Genomic DNA, 18,246 nt, shown 5'->3' with positions numbered 1-18,246 from the left:
ATCCATGAATAAACAAATGCCTCGTTTACTGCTTAAGTCCTGTGTCCCAGTGTTTTCATTGTGAGCTTTATTTCTCAATTCACCAAGCCATTATTATACGAAATATCAAAGGGACTTACTTAAGAAGAAGACCAAAATTATGAGCATTAATATAACAACAAACTCACAACTATCAACAACTGAATCTAAAAAATAAAAACAAAAACAAACTAAACAAACCAGAGTAGGAACAGGATCATAGGTGTGGGGATCATTTGGAGGGTTAACAGCTGGGAGGGGAGAAGGGGAGAAATGGGGAAATGGTGCAGGGATTAAGAAGCATAGTTGGTTGGCAGAAAATAGACAGGGGAAGTTAAGAATAATATAGGAAAGGGTGAAGCCAAAGAATTTATATGCACGACCCACGGACATAAAATAAGGGGAGGGGGTTGCTGGAGGGAAGGGGAGTACTGGGCAGAGGGGAGGCAAAAGGAAAAAATTGGGGCTACTGTAACAACATAAATAATAAAGTACACTTTAAAAAATAATAATAAAAATAAAATGGACTAAGGAGTACATTCAGGCTTTAGAGTCCCTGAAGGAGCACCCGGCTTCTGCACTGGCCTTAGGGCTTCCAAACCTACTAAAGGCCTCCTTTCAATTATACGTTCATGACCGGCGGAGCTATGCCCTAGGATTCCTCACCCAAATGCTTAGTGACCTACCGCGTACTTGCCAAGGAAAATAGATCACAGTGTGCAGGGGCGCCCGACCTGCTTGAGAGCTGTGGCAACCACCTGGGAGGTGTGACAGGAAGCTGAAGTTTTCCTTGGGACAGCCTGTCACCATTCATGCACCCCAGCAAGTGTTGGGCCTGCTGGAATAAAGGAAAATTTGTGGCTCTCTGCTGGAAGAATGGGCACATACACAGGAGACTGAGGTGGAACGTAGCCCTGAGCACCCCATTGCTCCCTCCCCGCCCCTATGCTCCCCTATGCCCTTCCCGAGCGCGGGCCCCTCCTCCCCGCCCCGCCCCCGCCCCGCCCCGTCCCCGCCCCCAATGCAGAAGCTCTCAGCTCCGGCTCCCGCCCAACCACGGAATGAGTGAGGAGCATGCGCAGTCTCTTACAGAGGAACTGAGCGGAGGAACAGATCGGTTCCGTGGTTCTGACTGAAACTTGGTTTTCCAAGTCCACGTTGGTGAGGAGGAAAAGCTGAGGGTCACTGCAGACCCTGAAGTCCCTGCGGCTGAGCTTCCTGCACCGGTGAGTCCGGGGTCCTTGTGAGACCCTGACGCGGAAATTCGCGTTCGTTTGCGCCCCTCTCCATCCTCCTTTTGTCTCTGGACTCTGAGCCTGGATTGCACCCGGGCCTGCGGGAGGTCATCCCCTCCCTCCCCCATTTACTAGGAGACCCGAACCCAGGACGAGCGCACTTTCCGTGGGGTGGGACTCAGGACAGAACCCGGGGTCCCCAGAAGAGGCGACCTGCCCCCCGCGGGAGGGCCTTCGTGGAGGCGGTGAGGGCGAGGGGCCCGCGGGACGGCGGCGGGACGAGGCTGTGAGGGGATCCGGGCACGGGGTGAGGGAGACGGGCCGTGAGAGGGAGGAGAGGCCGGTGAGGGGCCGTGGGAGACGGCGACGCCGGGGGTGGGGGAGGGACGGGGCAGCGCCGTGGGAGGGAGGGGTCACTGGGGGGGGGCAGCCGGGGAGGAGGGCGGGAGAGATGCCGGGGAGACGGAGGGGCCCCGGGGAGACGTGGGGAGCTGACGGGGCGGGGGCCTGTGCGCAGACGTGGGGGCGGCACAGGGCGAGGCGCTCAGACGGAGGGAGGGGTTCTGAGGAGAAGAGTTGGGGGCGCGACAGCGGGGGCGGGAACGGGGTTTGGGGTCACGGGTCAGAGGGACAAACAGCGCTGAAGTCAGCCATCTTGGGGGGCAGTGGTGACAGGAAAGAGTAAGGGGGTCTCCAGAGGGACTCAGGCTTGGGGGGAGGGACGCAGACTGGTATGGAGATGGGGGGCAGTCAGAAAGAAAAGAGGGAAACGGCAAGTGAAGGTGTGAGAAATGCTCACAGTTAAACACCGGGACGGACACAGGACTTGAGCAGTAACCAAGACAGTTAATTCGCAGATCTGCAGCTCTGGGCGCAGCCTAAAAGATAGAGCTGGCTGTTTTTATCCTAATGCGTGTAAAGCAACCCCTTCCCCTCTTCCCCTCCTCCTTCTCAGTTTTTCCATGCTGGATACTCTGGAGTTACAATCTAACGTGATTAACTAAATTAGCTGACAGTGAAAATTAATTTAGGGTGATCTGGTTATAGGTCTGTCTCCAGCCCTTTGAAATTTCTTTATCTTGTTTGCTGGGCTGTCTAGCTACATTTTCCCACTTCCTGGAGTTGGTGATGACTATCTCCTCCCTTTTGATTTCAGATATCCTTTGCCCTCAGAAGCATTTGTGTTGAGCTATGGAATGCCTGTTTTCTGATTTGTAAATATGCTAATACTGTTAACTCTGGCTCAGAGACCCTCTTATTACATTTGCCCTTTGCTGCTAATTATTTTCTACTGGTTTGGGAGTCACCAGTGTCCTTGCCCTGTAAAAAGGTGAAATGGGTTTCAGTTGTTTCGGGGCACAGGTGTAGTAGGGACAGGAACAGAGAAAAGGGGAGAAAGAGCAGGGGAGGTGGGAGGGGAAACACAGGGAAGGACAAAAGTGCAGAGAAACGGGGAAGAGACAGAAACGCATCCATACACAAACAAAGAGTAGCTGGAAGAAGGGGAACCCAAATGTGGATGAGTGGTCAGCTGATGGGATGTGGATCATTAAGTTGTGAGATACAGCTTATGGTTCTATTATCTATCAATATTTAACATTTGCTGAATTGTTTACCTTAAACAGATTTGAATGAGAATCTTCAGTTTATAAGGCTTGTGAATTTTATAATTGTTTGCTTCCAACTGCAACTCTCATTCACTCTAGGGAAGAGACTTGTCTGCCAGTCATGGCTCCCTTCTCATTTCCTGGGATGGCAAGAAGGAGGAGACCTGGGACTGAAGTATCTGAGTCTGTTACCACATGCTTTTTCCAGGATTATTAAAACCATTGAATCTCCCCCTACCTCCATTGTATTTTTTTTCCTTCTACCTATCATATTGAATTTATTTTTACAAAACATATTGAGATAAATCTTAGTCTGTTGAATAACGTTTTTGTAAATAGTCATTAACTTTTATAAGAAGAATTGGTGATATCTATTTTTTTAAGACTTTATATATATTTTTTATTTTCAAGAGAGGGGAGGGGAGGGACAAGGAGAGGGAGAAAAACACCAATGTGTGGGACAATCATCAACCAGTTGCCTCTAGCACTCCCCAAACTGGGGACCTGGCCCGCAACCCATTCAAGTGCCCTGACCCAGAATGCAACCTTATGACTATTGAGTTTCAGAGACTATGCTAAACCCATTGATCCACACCAGTCAGGGCAAAACTTACACTAAGAAAAGAAAATTCCTCATAGTTTTCTTTTTGAATATACTGTGTCAGATTTCAATTCTGAGCCCTGCATCCATTGCTACTTAGTAAATAATACTGTCAGGGCAGACTTGCTCTGAGAAATCACTGGGAAACCACTATGTGGTCAGGCAATGGGTTTATTGAGGGGAAAGGGGGAAGGGAGTGGAGGGGAGAGGCAACTCCTGGACCCACTCAAGGGCCCTTAGGAGTAAGGAGAATGGGGAACAAGGACTGGGAATGGGGACAGGGGATGGGGACTCCCAGTCTTCCTCATGAGTCCTTAGGAGTCCCACCCGCACTTCTGCAGGAGCCTTTTTTATACTTGTGAGACACACATTTAGGTGAGGGTAAGTTTGATTATCAGCATATTCAAATTGGTCATTTCCATCTAATTGCCCCCCCCCCAGGTTAGTTAACGTATCGGGATAGGTCCATTAACATTTTCTCTGGGAGCAGTCTAGGTCCGTCAGCATTTATTTTGGGAACCCTGGCCAGGACCACGTTGATTAGCATATATCAAAAGTCCATGTGTGCCTTCTAGCTGCCTCCATGTGCTGAAAATACCAGGCTATTTCACTGTGCACTTGGCAAGGATGCCTTTTCTTATTACAGTCAGAACATAGTTTAAGAGCTCCTCTAATGCTCAGCAGTTTTTTGCTTCCCTTTATGTGGTTTGATGAATTAATGACTGTGAACCACAAAGGACCAGCTCCCCTGAACTCCCTCTTGTCCATCCTCTGAAAATATAGAAGGAAGGACTGGATTGACCTGAAACGTTGGTCCCAGAAAGCCTATCATTTCACTCTGTGATTTGATGGACATGTTTTCATAGCTAAAGTTTTTTAAATTTTCAGCATCAAAATTGCATTTTTCATTTTATGTTTGTAAAATAAGTCTTTGTAATTTCCTAGAAAATAAGAATAAATTTTTGCCCAGGGAGCCTGTCCTTTTAGAAGTTTCTGCCCAAAGTCTTCACAGGACCCAAAGGTCTGAAGTGTACTGGGTCTTATATGTCTGTCTCGGTGCTACAGACCTACTCCACTCTGGGTGAGTAACTGAGACACCAGGAGGGAACTAGATAAAGATGCCATTTCATAGTCCCAACTACAGACCAGCAGAATAACTTACAGTGGGGCCCTCATTCCTAGGGGTCTGCATACTTATTAAAGCTAAATTCATTCAGGTTTGTATTAAACCACCTGAGAAATTTTGAGAAATGACATCAGCTATGTCATCCTCCACAGAGTTGGACAAGTGCTGTGGGTGGAGCATCCTTGTTTATTGAAGTGCTCTGGGTCATCCTGAGGTGAGCCCTGGGAATCACAGGGGTGGTTTGGGATGCACTGTTAAAAAAATTTCTCATTCATGGATGTGCTTATTGATAATGGAGACAGAGGAATAGAGAGAGAGGGAGAGAGAAACATTCATCTGAAAGAGAAATATGGAGTACATGTGAAAGGCAGCCCAGGTAAGTATCCTGACCATGAATCAAACTCATAGCGTTTTGGCATCCGGGATGACGTTGCAATCAACTGGGTCATTCAGCCATGGCATGCATTTATTTTTATTATCACATAAGTTTTATTTAAATTCCACGGTTAGAAGTGAGCTCAGGGAACAGTAGAGTCAAAAAAAGGGCCCTTGGCACTTACAGAAAGTAAGGAGAAAGCCTATCTGTGGGGAGGAAGGGAAGGAGCAGGGAAGGAAAGGTAAGCAAGCATGCCTTTGTAAGAGTGGGAAGCAGGCTTTGGACAGGGGAGGCCGCGGGGTGCTCTGCTGGGTTGGGGTTTAGGAGAGCTACACACGCTCTCATTGCTCTATGAGTGTGGATGCCCGTAGCGGGGAGAGTTAGCTCCTGAGAAGAAGAATGAAAAACTGCCAGTGTGGTCTCCGTGTAAGAGCTTACTGTTCTTGACTCTTGTGTGACAAAGGACAAGGGAGGGTGACCCTTCCGGCATTTTCAGGTCCTTCTGCTTGTCATTGTGCTAGAAGAGGAAACCTTGAAGGCACAGTCTCAAATGCCTGTGTGACTCCTCAGCATATCATCGCCTGAGAAAACAGCCCGGAGCAGGAGCAGGACCAGGGCGCCATGACTGCTTCTCAGGTAAACGATGTGCCCTGGGTCAGAGGCTGCGTTTGCTTTTCTTCCGAACGTCAGTGGCTTAGAACCTGCAACCTGTATTTCTCTGCTTCTGATATTATAGCCTAATGTGGTTTTTTTTGTCTTCTTATTTTTTTTGTTTCTTATGATTGTCACGGTCAGCAGTTTATATACTTCTCCCCTTTGTCCCAGAGCCTTCCTTCCCTGCATTACCTTTATCCCATTTCCTGAAGGCCATAAAGAATTACCACCTTGAGTTAGTGACTTTCCACTACTGAAAACATCCCCTTTTTGAGAGAGCTACCAGTGAATGCACCTGTATCAACACTCATGTTGTTATGGCTCAGAGGCTCAGGTATCATGAAGTAGGGACATGTAGGTTTTATGTCCATGTGGCTGCAGCATGAGCTCTGTAAAGCAGGGGTAAAAAAATGCTCATTTTACTGGTCAGGATGGTTCGTTCTGACAAAGAAGAGTAGATTGAAGTGAGCAGCTCACTAGTTTGGTGCAAAACTCCGGCTATTTAAATGCACTACAGTATTGTGTTCCACACATGGGAGTCATGTGTGTGTTGACATTTGAAAAAATTAGTTTATTTGTGAACACTTCCACATAATAATATTTTTAGTTTTCAAATATTTTTAAAAGATTAAAAAATATTTTAATGAGAGGACGGGAGGTAAAAGAAGAGGGAGATGTACATCGATGTGTGATAGAAACATGGATCGTATGTGTCCTGCAAGTCCCCAACCAGGACCTGGCCCACAAATCTTGCCTGTGCCCAGAAGAATAATCAAACCAGTGACCTTTGGGTTGCAGGCACTCAATCTACTGAGCCACATCAGCCAGGGCAATGATTTATTTTCTTATTATCTTCAGTAATGTCACAGCAGTGATTACAAGTCCTTCCGTGTGCCTCAGTCACCTGATAGCCACTGTTCCAGTCCACCTGATATTCCTTTGGTTGAGGTGGTCTCTTCACTGATAGTCAGTAGTTTCCCTGCATCATTAACAAGGGCCTAGGAGGGAATTATTGAGGGGTTTGAAAAAATCCCATCACATTTCATCTTCATCCCCCCTTTTAGTTTTAGTTTGCTTTGGAAGATGAAGGCCCTGTTTTCATTTCCTAGAGATGATTGGCTTTTGATATGGAGGATTTAATCAAATAGGCCTTGTTCCCATAAATTTTCACTGTATTCCACACTCATGTAACAGACATACTCTACATTATAACTTCTCATGTTATAAAAAAAGTTTACAAGTGTCATGTTAATGTATGTTGAATTCTATAAAATTTCTAAAATATAACTCTCCACTTACAACAAAATTTTAAAAGAAATAAAAGACTAATAAACACTAGCTTCATTTTATTTTTTATCATTTTATTTATTCCTCTTTTTCTTGTTTTTCTAAAACAAAAGATATCATTCACATGTGAATTTATGAGATTTACAGAATCCAAAATCTTAATTTCATTGACATAAAAGTTCTCGTTTCTGTCACTTTTCATTTCTACGTACTTTCAATACGTGTATTTTTCATGTGCATAAAATGTTGACAGTTGAGCTCTTTAGTGTTCTTACTATCTTAAAATGTTATAGTTCTTCTCAGTTAAAAAAAATCATTGAAAGTCCATGAGGTCTCTCTATATGTATTTGTCTCTTTTTTTTTTAAACATTTTGGGTCAAGTTTGGAGTAAATCTGAAGGTCTATGTTTTACTCATATTTCAGACCATATTCTTATAGGAATAAGGATGTTATTCTAAGATTACCTTCACTAAATTTTCAAATAATATTGTGGCTCACATCTCTTATTCCTTGAGAAGTGTAAATTTTGTAAAAGTCCTTTAATGCAAAATCATATGTGTATTATTTTGTTATTAATTTTGTACTCTCCAGAAGTAGGGCACTTGGACCTGATACAATGGTGTCACTTGTAAAAAGTGAGCTTGTTGAAGATGTGGAAACACAGACCCCATCCCCTGAACTTCTGAATCAGAATTTGCATTTTTAAAAATCTGTAGTTCTTTGCTATCTGAATTAAAAATGAAGAAGGATTTATACTTCCAGTTCACCATGCCTTTTCCTGCTGAGAAATATACACAATTTGTCATGAATGATACGAATACAACACTGAGTGTCCATGTGGCTATGTCTGTCCCTTCATTTAAAATGTTGTTTTCCTGAGAAGTCTTTGTAGTACATCTGTGGACAGGTGTCATTCTCATTTCTCAGTGTTAGAAAGTACATTAGAGAATATTACTGGGTTAAAATCATCTTACTAGATGATTCATTGTACTCTCCTAGGTTCAACCCACTTCTAACACTGTTTTCACATTTGGTTACAGTAGTCACTCTTGTTGGCCCTTGGTAAGTGTGTCTCTTTCTTCAGGGACCTTTTACGCTCAGGGATGTGTCACTAGATTTCTCTCAAGAGGAGTGGGAGACCCTGGACACAGCTCAGCGGAAATTGTACGTGGATGTGATCTTGGAGAACTATAGGAACCTGGTCTTTGTGGGTGAGGATGAGTTCTTTTATTAGTTTAACATTTTTTGGTCCTCTGCTTTGTATGATAGCCTTTGAGACTCTTGCTCTCAAGGGGGACATTGGAGGTTTTTCTTATTTTACAAGTCTTCTTTCCTTAGCAAAATTGGATTGTAAATGGGAGGATCTCTATCAAAACTAATATTTCTTTTATAAACAGGTCGTGTTTACCCTGAGGCAGTCCTGATCACTATTGTGGAGCAAATAAAGAAGTCTTGCTATGTTGGAAGGAAGAAGACAGTATCTGCCCACTCAGGTAGGTGGGAAGGGGACAGCAGATGACACAGGTGAGAGACCCAAAGGTCACAGAGGAAGCCAGACTTGAAGTATGGTTTGGGAAGCTGTGCTTCAGTGCAAAGGAGTTTGAAAAGTCCAGGTTGATTTCTGTTGCTGTCAGAGAGGGCCAGCTTGTCTCCAACATGCCCCTTGCTCCTACATCATCTTGGGACTCTGGTTCTACTCCGTTGACCTGTGTCATCCCATTAGCACTTGGGGCCGAAGTCCTCCCCTCCCTTTCTCCAGTGAGGGCCACCGTGGTCTGGCTCTCCTTCCATTGAGGTGGGGACCTTGAAAAATGTGTGCATGTTGCTCAGAAACTGTAAATCAACCTTTTTTTAAAAGTATGTTTTATTGATTATGCTGTTACAGTTGCCCCAGTTTTTTCCCTTTGTTCCCTTCTGCCCAATACCCCCCTTTCATCCAGCAACCTGACCCCCCTAGTTCATGTCTATGGGTTGTTTATGTAAGTCCTTTGTTTTGACCCTTTCCTGTATTATCCTTAACATCCCCCTGTGTATTTTATAGCTACCAATCCTAATCCCTGCACCATATCCCAATTTATCCCCCTTCCCCCTCCCAGCTGATAACCCTCCAAATGATCCCCATATCTATGATTCTGTTCCAATTCTGGTTGTTTGCTTAGTTTTTGTTTTTATTTTTTTATATTCTGTTGATAGTTGTGAGTTTGTTGTCATTTTAATGTTCATAGTTTTGATCTTCCTTTCTTAAAGAAGCCCCTCTAATATTTCATATAATAATGGCTTGGTGCTGATGAACACCTTTAGCTTTACCTTATCTGGGAAGCACTTTATCTGTCCTTTCATTGTAAACGATAGCTTTACTGAATAATCTTATTTAGTAAAGTCATGAGTGGGGATTTGGTGCTCACTATGTCTGCTTCATGAGTGTGTCACTTGTCTAATTGGTATGGTTGTGACAACAAACTCAAAATTATCACCAACTGAATCTAAAAAATAAAAATAAAAATGAACTTAAGCACGCAACCAGGACAGGAAAAGGATCATAGGTATAGGGATATTTTGGAGGGTCATCAGTTGGGATTGGGAATGAGGAGAAAGGGGTAAATGGTGCAGGGATCAAGAAACATAATTGGCCCTGGCTGGTGCAGCTCAGTAGACTGCGTGCTGGCCTGTGAACTAAAGTGCTGCCTGTTCAATTCCCAGTTGAGCACATGCCTGGGTTGCAGACTAGGTCCCCTGTTGGGGGCGTGTGAGAGACAAACAATCGATGTATGTCTCACACATTGCTGTTTCTCTCCCTCCCTTCTCCCTCTCTAAAAAACAAATAAATAAAATCTTTAAAAAAACAAGAAACATAATTGGGCCCTGGCTGGTGTGGCTTAGTGGATTGAGTTCCGGCCCGCAGACCAAACTGTCAAAGGTTTGATTCCCAGTCAGGGCACATGCCTGGGTTGCGGGCCAGGTCCCCAGCTGGGGGCATGCAATAGGCAACCACACACTGGTTTTTCTCTCCATTTCTTTCTTCCTCCCTTCCCCTCTCTCTAAAAATAAATAAAATCTTTACCAGCCAGATCTGTTAATTTATTGATAATTTCCTTCCTGATATATGTGTGCCAGTATTTCACTGTGGTCTCAATTTGCATTTCTCTGATGATGAATGATGTTGAACATCTCTTCATATGTCTGTTGGACATCTTTATATCCTGTTTAGGGAAATATCTATTTAGGGTCTCTCCTCATTATTCAGTTGCGTTTGTTTTTATTTTTGTTTTTTTTTGTTTATTGTTGTTTTTTTGGTGTTAAGTTGTGTAGTTCCTTATATATTGTGTATATTAGCATCATTGGTGTATATCTTTCCTATTCAGTAGATTGTTTTTTTTGTTTCCTTTCTTGATGGTTTCCTTTGCTCTGAAAAACGTTACTTTGTTGTAGTCTCATTTGTTTAATATTTTTTTCTTGTTTGTTCTGCCACCAAGATATGTCCAAAATTTCTTTTCAAGAGCTTGGAAGTTTATTGACTGTCTTTTGTTGTTGTGTTTGCATGGCTTTAGGTCTTAACGTTTTAGTTTTTAATCTGTTTTGAGTTTATTTTGGTATGTGGTATAAGAAAGTGGTCAAGTTATATTACTTTGTGTAAATTGGTTCAATTTTATGGCACCGTTTATTAAAGAATCTGTCTCACTTCACTGTGTATTCCTGCCTTTTCAAAATATATTTAACCATATATCTTACCATTTAAAAAATTGTTACTTGTTTTATCATGTTGTTTTCTAAAACTTTGATATATATTCTTAATATTAAAGATTTAAAAGCTATAGCCCTGGCTGGTGTGGCTCATTGACATGAGGCTCCGGCCTGCAAACTGAAATGTCACTGGTTCAATTCCCAGTCAGGGCACATACCTTGGTTGCAGGCTGGGTCCCCAGTTGGGGGTGTTCAAGAGGCATCCGATAGATGTATCTGTCACACATTGATGTTTCTCTCTGCTCTTTGTCCCTCCCTACCCCTTTCTCTAAAAATAAATGAAATAAAAGTTGAAAATAATTATAAATAGACTGATAAGATATATGCTTTCCACCATTTTCTACCATTCCACAGGTTGTGTTTTTAACCCCCTGTGTATTTGCCTCAACGTGCAGGAGTTTTCATAGTTGCTGTAATCCCAATGTCTATATTTACTTGGTTTAGGTTTTGTTTTGGTGGTGTAAAAAAAATCTCATAAGATCTTATTCCTATGTTTTTTGTATACGTGATATTACTCTTCAGTCCTGCAGAATTCTGTGGTCTTTGATCAATCACTCAATTCCTTTTATTTTTATTTTTTAGTATGAACAATGCATTTGCTGTTTATTGACATGATTTTAGCAAACACACTGTATCTTCCATCTCTCCAGAGTAGAAACTGGGAATTTGGGGAGTTTTGTTATAATACTGCCATTGCCTGCAGGGAATGTGAGTGGTATGGTTGTCAAGTGTAAGCAGCTGTTTGCTTATTTTTATTGACTTTGTCTCATTGTACCTTTCTTGGTCTTGCTTTGAACATTTAACATTTTGAAGTACTCAAAAATATAATATATTCACACTAGCCTTAGAGAAATGCAAATTAAAACCACAATGAGATACTACCTTGCACCAGTCAGAACAGCCATTATTAACAAACCAACAAACAAGTGCTGGTGAGAATGTGAGAAAAGGGGACCTTAGTGCCTTGTTGGTGTGAATGCAGACTGGTGCAGCCACTGTGGAAAATAATATGAATTTCCTCAAACAACTGGAAATGGAACTGCCTTCTGATCTAGTGATTCCACTGTTAGGAGTATACCCGAAGGGTCCCTGAAACACCAATTCAAAAGAATCTATGCACCCCTGTGTACATAGCTGTGATACTCACAATAGCCAAGTGCTGAAAACAGCATAAGTGCCTATCAGTAGATGAGAGGATCAAAAAAATGTGGTACATTTATACAATGAAATACTACAGCGAAGAAAGAAAGAAGGATCTTCTGTCTTTTATAATAACATGTATAGAACTGCAGAGTATTATGCTTAGTGAAATAAGCTAGGCAGTGAAAGATAAATACCATTGATCTCACCTAATACAGGAACCAAATGGACAAAAGCAGCATATGTGCAAAATAGAACCAGAGGTATAGAAACAAGGAACAGTCTGACAGTGGCCAGAAAGGAGGGAGGAGGTGAAAACGGGAAGAAGGGGAAAGGTCTATTCAAGGGACTAGTATAAATGACCCATGGACATGTACAATAATGTGGGGAATGACTGAGACAAGCGAGGTAGGCTGGACAGTTTAGAGAAATGGGGGGAAATGGGACAATTGTAATAGCAGAAAAAGAAATATATTCAGTAATTGTTTAACTCCAATATACATTGAACTCAGTGTCATACCTGTGAACCTTTATTATGTATTTCAGCTATGTCATCTGAAGACAAGGAGGCCTTGTTGCAAAAGCCGGGAATAGAAGATTTATTCTCTAAAATACTACTGGTAAGCTGTGAAAGGTGTGCCTTTGATAATGTAATGAATGGCTGATAAGAAAGTGTGTCAGAAGAAAAATGTAAGTTAAAATGGACTGAACTTAACCAAAGATTCATAATAAAATCCTTGTTACCTAAGAAGGTGAACAATGAAACATCTTTGGGGAAACTCCCACTTTATGGCAGTGACATTTGCAGATCAAGGAATTCCTAAATATGAACCCCAATAACATTTTTTTAGTGTATATATTGTTCTAAGGGCAGTTTGGAAGATCTATGAACTCTCCTAATGGTGGGAATAATCCTTTGAATCATCTTTCAATGGAGAGTGTGATTCATCTTTCAGTCAATAACTTGTAAAAGTAGTGAAATCTAATGCATATGTAGAATTTAAATTAATCACTTTGGCAATCCTTTATTAAGGAATTATACTTCACTGAGAAATATATGTTTTCTTTTACTCCAACATATAAAATTTTATGAACTTGGGAGCAATTTTTGATGCAACCAGCATGTTTTTTTTTTTTTTTTTTTTTTTTAGTGAAAAGAAAAAGAATCGTTTATTTAATAGTTATATAGATTTAGATTATTGGCGGTTTTCTGCCGTTCGGTCTGATTTTCTTTAAAACACCCGCAAACACATAGTTCTGCCTCCCCCTACCAAACCAGGCTAGTTTTAGGAAAGTCGAGGATCCAGTCTTCCTACTTCCTAGACGTAGTTCAGCTTTACCGGCGGCTCCCACTCGTTCGATCCTGACCGGGGAGGCTTTGCCTGTGTGGTGGTGCCCTCCAGCTCTTCATGCAGAACCGCGTCGAGTTCCCAGCCCCCTTGTAAGCCGCACGGAGTTCTCCCTTTCCTTTCAAAGCTGCGTGGCGTTCTCCGCAACCAGCATGTTTTAATATGTACCACAGAATAGTTATTTGGGAATACAATATTCCCTCACTTTCCGTAGGCATTACTTTCTAGACACCCACCCCCACCCCGCAATATGTGAAAATCCGCGAAGTAGGAACTTTACATTTATTTTAGTATTTATATAAATTTTAAGGCTTTATAAACCCTTCCCACATACTTATAAACCATTCCCAGTCCCTTATTAACCTTTCCCATACTTTTATAAACACTACTTATGTTCTTAAACATATTCTACACTCTTGAAATGTATGGAACTTTAACAACATATGTATACAGTACCGCAAAATGCCACGATATAGCGAAAAATTCGCAATAAATAATTAAACATAAAATTAAAAAAATCCCGCGATACAGTGAGGCTGTGATAAGTGAACTGCGATATAGAGAGGGACTACTGTAATGTACATGTTTAATGAAATTATAGATGACATAAAGGCATTTTCTGTTTTCAAGGATTACCATCATACATGGGATGAAGACAGAAGTTATCAATGCACTGAAAATTGGAAAATTGTTAACCACAAGTTGAACTATAATAAATGTAAGAATAGTCATCTTCCCGAGAACCATTGTGAAGGTAAAGAACTCTTTGACCACATGTCAAATCACAATATATATCATGATATTTCTATTGTGGAGAAGAGGAACAAACGACATAAGTGTGTCACAGTTTTTAAGCAATCTTCAAGTGGTACTGAAGAAAAGAATATTCCTAATGGGAAGGAAGTTCACAAACGTTTTCCATGTGGGAAACTCTTAGGTAAGATATTTAAAGTAAATAGAGTTAAAATCTGTACAGAGGAAAGACATAAATGTAAAGAATGTGGTAAAACATATAATTGGCCTTCAGGTCATACTTTAGATCAGAAAATAAATTCTGGACATAAGCCTTATATGTGTAGAGAATGTTGCAAAGGGTTTAGGCAGGTCTCAACCCTTACACTTCATGAAAAAATTCATACTAGAGAGAGGTCTTATACATATAGAGAACATGGTAAAGCCTTTAGAGCATTCTCAACCCATTCTCAACGTCAGAATCTACATACTACAGAGAAGCCCTATAAATGTAGAGAATGTGGTAAATCCTTTAGTAACTCCTCAAAGCTTACTCGACATCAGAGAATTCATACTGGAGAGAAGCCCTATGAATGCAGAGAATGTGGTAAAGCCTTTAGGGACTCCTCAAAGCGTACTGAACATCAAAAAATTCATACTGGCGAGAAACCTTACAAGTGTAGTGAATGTGGTAAAGCCTTTTCCCAGTCATCAGTGCTTTCTCAACATCAGAAAATTCATATCAGAGAGAAGCCTTATAAATGCAGAGAATGTGATAAGGCCTTTTCCCAGTCATCAGCGCTTAGAAACCATCAGAAAATTCATACCGGAGAGAAGCCTTATAAATGTAGAGAATGTGGTAAAGCCTTTTGCCGATCATCAGCGCTTAGAAACCATCAGATAATTCATACTGGAGAGAAGCCTTATGAATGTAGAAAATGTGGAAAAGCTTTTAGCCAGTCCTCAACGCTTACGCAGCATCAGAAAATTCATACTGGAGAGAAGCCTTATAAATGTACAGAATGTGGTAAAGCCTTTTCCTGGTCATCAGCGTTTAGATACCATCAGAAAATTCATACTGGGGAGAAACCTTACAAGTGTAGTGAATGTGGTAAAGCCTTTTCCCAGTCCTCAGTGCTTTCTCAACATCAGAAAATTCATATCAGAGAAAAGCCATATCAATGTAGAGAATGTGGTAAAGCCTTTTGCCGGTCATCAGCGCTTAGAAACCATCAGATAATTCATACTGGAGAGAAGCCTTATGAATGCAGGGAATGTGGGAAAGCTTTTAGCCAGTCCTCAACCCTTACTCAACATAAGAAAATTCATACTGGAGAGAAGTCTTATAAATGTAGAGAATGTGGCAAAGCCTTTCGCCACTACAGAACGCTTAGTGACCATCAGAATATTCATACTGGAGAGAAGCCTTATAAATGTGAATGTGGTAAAGCTTTTCGCCAGTCCAGAACCTTTTATCAACATAAAAAAATTCACACTGGAGAGAAGCTTCACTAGTGTATAGAATGTGGTAAAACCTTTAGGGATTCCTGAGACCTTACTCAATTTTGGAGAATTCATTTAGATGATAAAAAGCCATGTAAATGTTGGGAGTGTGACAAAGCCTTTGACATCAGAGTCATATTACTTTAGAGAAGTCTTATAAATGTGAACTATGTTGCAAAGCCTTTATTTGCTCTGCAAAACTTAGGCCACATCAAGTCATTCATACTGGTGAAAATTCATAAATATCTTGTAAATGTGCAATCTTTAAGTCAACAATATTGTCATATCCATCATGAGAATATTCACTCTGGAGGTAAACAGTTCATTTGTAAAGAATGAGGCAAAGCCTTTAATCTGTGCTCAAAATTTGGTCAACATTGTATTATTCATGCTAGAGGGGAACAAAAAATGTGAAGAACAAAATCTGTAACCATTTTCAATCCCCATTCAACATCAGATGATTTATATTGAAGAGAACTCTTGAAATTTAACAAATTTGGTAAAGTTTTCAATTTTCATTCATTCCTCTATAGAAATGTCATAATTGATACTGGAGTGAACAAAGTAAATTTTAAAAAAGGTGAAGCTCTACACATTCGCAGACCTTACTCAACATTAGAATTTATTCTAAAGAGAAATAATACTAATGAAGAATGTTGAAAAAACATTCACATATTCTTTCACATGTGATCATTTGTAGTAGCAAAAAACCTAAAAAGGGATTGTAGGAAATTGTATAGCTGGTCCTGCAGTCAAATCATATGTTATGGAATGTAGAACTGGGGTGGAATTCTATGTTCATAATAAAGAATGATTAATATTTGTCCAAAATATACAGTTCACAGACTTCAAAGATTTTATGCCTGTAATTGGCATTAGAAATATAAAATATTTAGGAATTTATGTAATTGAAACAATTTCAAAATAACAAAGAATTCACAGTGAAATGTTAAAACTAGTTTTCAGATATTACTCTAAATCAGAATACTTACTGTAGAAAACCATCCAAAATTTCAAACATAGTTCAGTCCTTTTTAATGTGCTTCACAATGTCAAAGGGATGCATATATGGATGTGTATAATTACTCAGAATGTATAACATACATTGATGGTATTTGAAATACTATGACAAACATCAATGCGATTCCAATCTCCTGTCAGTTGATGCTATGTTTTTGTTCCCGGTGAATGTGTGAAGTTGTGGGGTTGATTGTTGGCTCCTTAAAATCTGTGAATTCTTGAACTCAGCTACTGAGACATCACAGCCATTGTCCTTTGAAGTGCTATGGCCACAGTATGTTACTGTTCTCCCCTCCCACATCTCCAAGCAAGCCTTTGTAGGTTCTCATGAATAATTTTGAAATTTTCTAATACAGTGACACATCAGAATTTGGCAAGTACTTTTATTATGTCTTTTAGAAAAATGATGTTTAAAACTCACGGTGAACCCCATGCTTTTGAATGTGCATATGGGCTTTTGGAAAATAACAGTGAGTTTTGTGTTCTTGGAAGTTAGAATGATCTGCCTTGGATGTCTTCTCACAAATCGAAAGGTAGCCCATTCAATTCCTGGTCAGAACCCACATCTGGGTTGCAGGTCAGAGATGCGAGAGGCAACTGATGCAGGTGTCTCCTACACATCGATGTTTCTCTCCCTCCCTCCCTCTCTCTAAATAAATAAAATATATTTTTAAAATTTAGAGTGATCTTTCTGGTCCCAATTTACATTAGAGTCCTTGAGAATTTCTCAGTATTACATCATTACTTCTTTATGAAGTAAAAACAGGACAAATTTAACAGATTTTATTCTCAGTCACAATGTAGCCAGTTCCATCATTCTTTCCAGAGAGATCCCAGACACCATGACTGACTTTGTGTTCAAAATTTTCTTTATTTTGGATACAAGCTTATTTCAATGTTTTTTCCATAGCTAGAAGGTCACCTTGTACCTTGATATTTCAAGCCATCAGCAGCAATTCCAGGAATTCCGGTGGGGAAAGTTTAAAATGGACACCCCAAAGTCTTTTGGCTTCTTCAGTGTCCTGTGCTGAATCTGTACAAGCTGCTAAATATTAGTTCTTACGCATGCCCCTGCCTGGTAAATCAACACAAACAGAAACTAGATAATGAATACTGTTCTGCTTTACTTTGTGACATAGATATAGACAATATGTGCAGCAGTATGTGCATCAACTGATGGTTTGTATCTAGGACTCATTACATAGAACAGTGGCTTTATGGCTGCAGGTTGTTCCAGGACTAAGTCCAGGGCCCAAAACATTCACAGGAATAAAATCTCGGCTAGATGAGAGTTGTTCCATTTCCAGGTATTGCAGTAAGAAGTGTATTAATACAAACGTTACCTACATTGATCTTTCAGGTTTATTGTGGTCAATTTCTGAAAAGCACATATTGTCCCTAGGTTTAGAGTTCATTCTGTTCATTGTGTCCAGAATATATATTCTGCTCTCAGGTAGAATCCTATAAATGTGCCAAATCTATCTCCATTAATGTCATTTAAGACTACTGTTTTCTTGTTGATTTTTAATGTGTTAGATCTATGGGTGTCAATGGTAAGTTCAAGTCCACTGCTCTGACTGTATTGCTGAATTTAAAATTTCAGTAATTATGTACCTATCAATAATCACTGAAATGTAAACAAAAATGATCAAAAGAGAAGATAGGCCTGACTGGTGTGGTTTGCAGTTGGCTGAGCCTCACCTCACAAAGGAAAAGGTTTCCGGTTCAATTGTGGGTCAGGGCACATACCTGGCTGCATGTGAGATGCAATCAATGGATGCCTCTCTCCCTTTCTCCTTCCCCTCCCTTTAAAAATAAATAGGATATTTTTAGAAAGGTGGGATATCCCTGGCTTGT

At 40.7% G+C, this 18,246-nt stretch overlaps 1 protein-coding gene across 2 annotated transcripts; it reads left to right on the top strand.

Moving 5' to 3' along the window:
* Nucleotides 1-1,144: 1,144 nt before the first annotated feature.
* Nucleotides 1,145-16,026, top strand: LOC149995354 (uncharacterized). Of its 2 annotated transcripts, XM_090259465.1 has the most exons (7): nt 1,145-1,244; nt 4,679-4,801; nt 5,460-5,599; nt 7,989-8,115; nt 8,302-8,397; nt 12,332-12,405; nt 13,765-16,026. In XM_090259465.1, exons 3-7 carry the CDS (start codon nt 5,585-5,587, stop codon nt 15,379-15,381), a joined length of 1,929 nt encoding a protein of 642 aa, XP_090115591.1. In that variant the 5' UTR covers nt 1,145-1,244; nt 4,679-4,801; nt 5,460-5,584; the 3' UTR covers nt 15,382-16,026. The 2 variants fall into 2 exon arrangements, 1 of the variants encoding a protein (XP_090115591.1); XR_016507625.1 differs by lacking the exons at nt 4,679-4,801; nt 5,460-5,599; nt 7,989-8,115; ... (1 more) ...; nt 12,332-12,405; nt 13,765-16,026 and adding an exon at nt 2,960-3,185.
* Nucleotides 16,027-18,246: the final 2,220 nt, after the last annotated feature.

This window comes from Furipterus horrens, unplaced genomic scaffold, assembly GCF_987537825.1.
Source record: "Furipterus horrens unplaced genomic scaffold, mFurHor1.1.pri manual_scaffold_13, whole genome shotgun sequence".
Taxonomy (NCBI): Eukaryota; Metazoa; Chordata; class Mammalia; order Chiroptera; family Furipteridae; genus Furipterus; species Furipterus horrens.
The sequence above is the reverse complement of the archived record's forward strand: the minus strand, read 5'-3'. Positions and strand labels throughout refer to the sequence as shown.